Consider the following 5,541-nt stretch of genomic DNA (forward strand, 5'->3'; position numbering starts at 1 on the left):
ATGTATGTATAGGTATGTGTATATAGTACACTGTAGGATATATCCTGATAGTTAGACTGTATCTAAGTAGCATGAAACAATACAGGAATACAGTACAGGAATGTTGTGGGTAAACATGAAACCTGTTTTATCTTTGTACTGGCCTCTGGCCCTCCTAGGGCGTCTCCACATGTAGGACTTCACAGAAGTAACAAACAGGTGATGAAATAGCTGCCAGGAAACAAGACCTATTTTCCCATAACAAACAGATCACCAGCAGGGCCTTTAAGGGGCAGTAAATCCATCAAGCCTGAGTCAGAAGAAGATGGAGGCATAATTGAACAGATGGGCTGGGTTGATGGCCCAGCCAGACCTTTTGGTGACAAAAATTAGATGACCCCGCCTGGCTTTACCTTCAGCTGCCCATATCAATTTAGCTAGGAGGCCTAGTAAATTCCTGAAGTTGCAGTAAATAATAGTCATCTTACAGTACAGCTTGTTCAAAGATTCTAAGTATTATTTGTTATTTATGGATCTCCTCTTCCTGAGGAAGTGGACATTAGCTCCTCGAAACACGTTGAAGTTGTTGGAATACCTCATTTGGAGAGGTTTTCATCAATCAATCTTTTTCCCCATCTACGTCATCCAATTTTGCACCTGTTCGGTGCAAGATAAGGTGACGTACGAAGAAGAACCCACACAAAGGGTGAAGAAGATGGCCGTGGAGTCCGGGCCGGCAAAGGATAGCTTTTATGATAGTTCCTGTCCCAAATAGTTTCCCACTTACACATAACAGGTCCTTCCATCTTGAGCACACCTCTGGGTATGGGGTAAATAACAGCAATAACCCTGTAAGTATAATAACTATAAACCCGCAATAGCATCCTGAGGCCTTCTAAAGTTACTGATACGCCTCAAAACACAAATATTAGGCCAGTATATAACATATTAATATTTGCTGGGCCCCAACTAAACATGGCTATGATATATCAAAAACATAAACATGACATGACCTTCCAGTGTCTCCTGTGTTCCCTGTGCCCGCAGTGGCCCTTGTGTCATTGCTGTCTGTCTCGTGGATCCCTGGTGTGTGACCTTACCTCTCTTGCTTGCTGCCTGTCTCGACCCCGCCTTACCTTGACTATCCTCCTGCCTGGTGATTTGGTATCGTGTTTGCCCACCTTGATGTGCCCAAGGACCGCAACCTGGCTGAAACCAGCAGCGCAACGTCCTCACCATCAGAGGCTCGGGAGAAAACCTGGTTACGGCTTAGACTTTGCGCCTTGGCCATTCTCAGGGCTCGCCCCATCTCCATACGCCTCCTGATGGTCCTGTCTCTGAGCGTGATCCTGAAAAAACTGTACCTCGGCTCCATCAAAATCCACTGATCTCATATTGCGGGCAATATGCACAATTTCCTTTTTGAGATGGAAGTCCTGCAAATTGCAAATCACATCACGTGGTCTGGAAGGGGGTCCCACTGGGCCAAGCGCCCGATAAGCCCTATCAAACTGGATTAGCACTGTAATTAGGCGACCCAGGATGTTGTTAAATATGGTTTGCAACACCCCTGGAATGTCCAAGGATTGGGTCGTGTCTGCTGCGGTTATCTACATCCTCCACTTGACGTTTGGATCCCTGATTGCTTGCCCCTGAGAGGAGAGATGTTTTTGAAGTTGCGAGAAGTCCCCTTAGCCGATTGCAATTTAGTATCCATGATTTCCACTAGGTCCACCAAGGCACGGAAATTTGTACGTAGGGTATTAATTTCCCCCTGGCATGTATCCTTAAGCAGACAGAAGTCCTCTATAGGGGGCACATGGCGTATGTAATCCTGCCAGGACATGGATGTATTATATAGAACTCCATAAGTAGGTAATATTGATTCATCCTGTATACCCATTCTGAAAGGCATGGAGGCAGAGCCATTAGTACTCCATTCTATCATAACAGGGGAGGCAGATGCCCTTAACATGCCCATAGCATTGGTCTGTCCCTGGGGTTCAGTGTTGCTCTGTTTAGCAGGGGTAGTAAAAATATGCCCCAAGGGGTGACTCACCGCAGGTGGTATATTTGTGGTAGTGTCCTGCTTGGTTCCCTTGTGTGGTAAAGAGCATGGTGGTAGTGGTAAAGCAACCATGTTGAGGTAGAGGAGTGAGCTCCACATCAGTATCCCAGCCACTTGTTGAACCTTCTGCTCAGGATGAGCTTTGCAATGTCTGCAGGGGCTGCAGCTGTCCTCAGCCTGTGACAAGCCTGCTTCCAGTGAGATAGAAGGGAGCAGAGAGATCCCCCCTTCAGTGATAAGTGCTGTGAGCAGAAGCTCGGGGAAGCCTAAGAGGGGAAGAGATGCAGGGGATCGTTCAGCTGGGGATGGTGAAGATGCTGGAGATTGGTCACCACATGGCTCTGGGATATCCAACACAATCTTGGTTGCAGTTGCAGTCGAGAAAACATCTAAACTAGATCTGGTGCCGTTCTTCTTTGGATCTGGAGCTTTCCTAGCTCCCATTGATCTGGGCCCCCATTGCCTGTGTTTGCTGCCCGCCATGCTCGATGTAATCACTGGTGGTGTGCGGGTCAGAGATGGAGTGAGCGTAACACACGCCCCAGTTTTCAACCGTTTACCATGGGGGGGCCCTTGAAATAACTTTCAGGTCTTCAGGGAACCCCTTCTATAAATACTATATCCACAGATCACAGTATAATAGTGTGGTAGACATTAGAAACTTTGCTGGCCAGTGGGAAGAATGTCACCCTTACAGATCATTGGTGACAATTAAACTGACCTGTGAGGAACAAGGAAACCCTAACAACAAACCCCAACAACCTCTGGAGTTAGACTGTCCTTTATATTTCCAACTCCATCTGAGGTCTCAGATAGCAACATTACATTAAAACCATTTTCACTATAACTTTTGTATTTTCTAGCTACGTAAAATATGCAAAGAATAGAATAAGTAGGAATGAACCAAAATAGGTCTTGTATGAATAAAGATAAAAGGCCGAAGTTTTAAAATTCTCCACAAGATGGCGATGTCGCCTAACTTCAGTGATGCACACGGACAGGAAGTGATGTCACACGTGACTAGGAAGTTCCGGGTTATAGGTGTGTTGGGCGGAAGTTGAGAGGAGACATTGTTGACACTTGTAAGAGAGGAGGTAATAAGATTATTTTAGATTTACCATTAAAAGTTTTGATAAAAACAGAGATAAAGCACTAAGTGTATGAGAGGACTGTACACTACATACACACACCAGGCTACATACACATATCAGATAATTCTTGTCTGATAATCACCCCAGGGGTGATATTGGACGAGAATCTGGCATTTGTACAGCGCCTGTCATTCGTCATCAGGACGATCGTCCTGGGGGATGCACGGATGATGAACGATCATAATGAAAGTGGAGTAGAGAGAGCACAGCGGGGTGCCGCTCTGTCGTTCTCCTCTCCCCATAGAGCATAACAGATCTCCTTCATGCATCACCTGGTCAGTAAAAAGTATGTATAAGTAAAAAAAACACAAAGTGTCCAAAACAGGAAACATTCTCAGTAATGTTCAGCAAAGTTTAGGTGACTATACCTACTGAAACTATAGCACGATAAACTTGGGCCCGAGTGTGCTCTCTGGGGGGCGATCAGCCATTGTCTTTTTTGGGGAAGGACGAGGTGGTCATGCCTGAGAAGAAGGTACAGAGGAAAAGCAAGTCATCCAGATGGAAAGAGACATTAGCTAAGACTTCAAAAAGACTAGGCAAGTCTGAGTAAGAGCTTGGCCAATCTGTGATCCCGATATTAAGCACAAATCAAAGAGGAAAGAAAAACAAATCCTTAAGTGATACGTAGCTCCAGTCTTTCTTTTATTTTTTTCACTATTGGTTTCAGATATTTCCTCATCTAAAGAGTTATGTTGGATATGTCTGGTAGGAATAAGATTCTTGCTTCATTGAGATTCACTGGGCTTGTTTCATGATGACCATTCCGAGGCTTCCTGGTAGAGTGTGGGGCAGCGTACAACTTCTGTATGACTCCCTGACCTGGAGAATCCCCCAGTTTTGGGGTCCTAAAGAGAAGCACAGTAGCCTTTTCCAGGATGAGTTCTATTCACAAACAACAAAGCTGTTGGAAGTTTATAACTTCATATCTCCTGCACTCCACTCGCTGTCCTTCCATTGCTTAGACATTCAGTAGCCCTGTAGTAGGGTTTCCCAAGAAACTGTATAAAGCTCTCTGGCAGTATTACCTGCTGGTCATGGTCTATTTGTTTGTTTTTTTCCCAGTGGGGACATTCCCATTACAATCCAGATAATTCAAAGTTTATTATTTGTTGACAGAGCGAGGTGTCTCACACAGATCCTATTACCTGGTAATGAACATGGATAAGGAAAATAATAAAGTTACAGAAAGGTTATTAAACCTCACCCTGGAGATCATCTACTTGCTGACCGGAGAGGTGAGGATTCTGGGAATGCACACGACTCCATTTTTATTTCTATTAATAAAATATAAAACGGACTGGAGGGGTCAAGGTAATTACAGAAAATGATTATTATTTTTTCTCTTTACTCAGAATTTTAAAGTAGTGAACAACATGCCTGGTAATCCATTAAAACTCAGCAAAAGTCCTCATGAGCTGTCCGACATCACAATGCCTCCATCTCACTGCATGAAAACAGAGGAAAATCATACCAAGAAAATTCTAGAAGTCATCCAGAAGATGATGGAGCTGCTGACGGGAGAAGTGAGCTGTGCGGGGAATTCTGGGAGATTATTATGGGATGTGTCCAGATGGTGACTGTATCATTGTGTGTGTCAGGTTCCTATAAGGTGTCAGGATGTCACGGTCTATTTCTCCATGGAGGAGTGGGATTATTTAGAAGGACACAAGGACCTCTACAAGGTCGTCATGATGGAGGACCACCAGACCCTCACATCACCGGGTAAGAGGAGACTTTATTGTAAAGGAGAGAGCAGTACGGAGGGTCCACCTAGATCCCCCATCATCTGATAACCACATAGAGACAATGTATTCAGTCAGTGTGTGTGTTTCCTACAGATGGATCCAGTGATGGGAACCCACCAGGGAGATGTCCCCGTCCTCTGTATTCCCGGAAATCCTCACAGGAAGATCAGGAGATCCCTCACCATCATCAGGTATATGGGGCTGGGCGTGTAAACCTAAAAATGTATTCTAGATAAAATGATTAACTCTGTTCATGTAATCTATTGCTTCTTTATGTAAGTCTAACCTTTCATATTTTGGGTTTAGGATGATGAACTGGAAAACATCAAAATTGAGGTGAAAGAGGAAGAAGAAGAGATATTGGTTGGTGGAGCTGAGCAGTCCATGGAGGAGGAGGAGATGATAGAAAGTAAACATGAGGAATCTTCTCTATATATAGACACAAGTGAGTAATAAATACTAAATGCAAAAACTGTTTGCATTGGTATTTTACTTGTATAAGTAGAGAGTTTAAATTTACACTATTACATGGCCTGAAGAAGAAAATTTATAGCTTAAAGATTGGCCTAAGCATTCCACATTAACACTCAACATA

At 44.1% G+C, this 5,541-nt stretch overlaps 1 protein-coding gene across 1 annotated transcript in view; it reads left to right on the plus strand.

The window, feature by feature from the left end:
• LOC140338916 (uncharacterized) overlaps window positions 1-5,541 on the plus strand; it is a 24,630-nt gene that overhangs the window by 15,672 nt on the left and 3,417 nt on the right. The window contains exons 4-9 of the mRNA XM_072423229.1: window positions 3,072-3,141; window positions 4,318-4,436; window positions 4,554-4,724; window positions 4,800-4,923; window positions 5,040-5,137; window positions 5,253-5,391. Coding sequence (XP_072279330.1) covers window positions 3,072-3,141; window positions 4,318-4,436; window positions 4,554-4,724; window positions 4,800-4,923; window positions 5,040-5,137; window positions 5,253-5,391 — 721 coding nt within the window. The remainder of the gene's footprint in view (window positions 1-3,071; window positions 3,142-4,317; window positions 4,437-4,553; window positions 4,725-4,799; window positions 4,924-5,039; window positions 5,138-5,252; window positions 5,392-5,541) is intronic.

Source organism: Pyxicephalus adspersus, chromosome 10 (assembly GCF_032062135.1).
Source record: "Pyxicephalus adspersus chromosome 10, UCB_Pads_2.0, whole genome shotgun sequence".
Classification (NCBI taxonomy): Eukaryota; Metazoa; Chordata; class Amphibia; order Anura; family Pyxicephalidae; genus Pyxicephalus; species Pyxicephalus adspersus.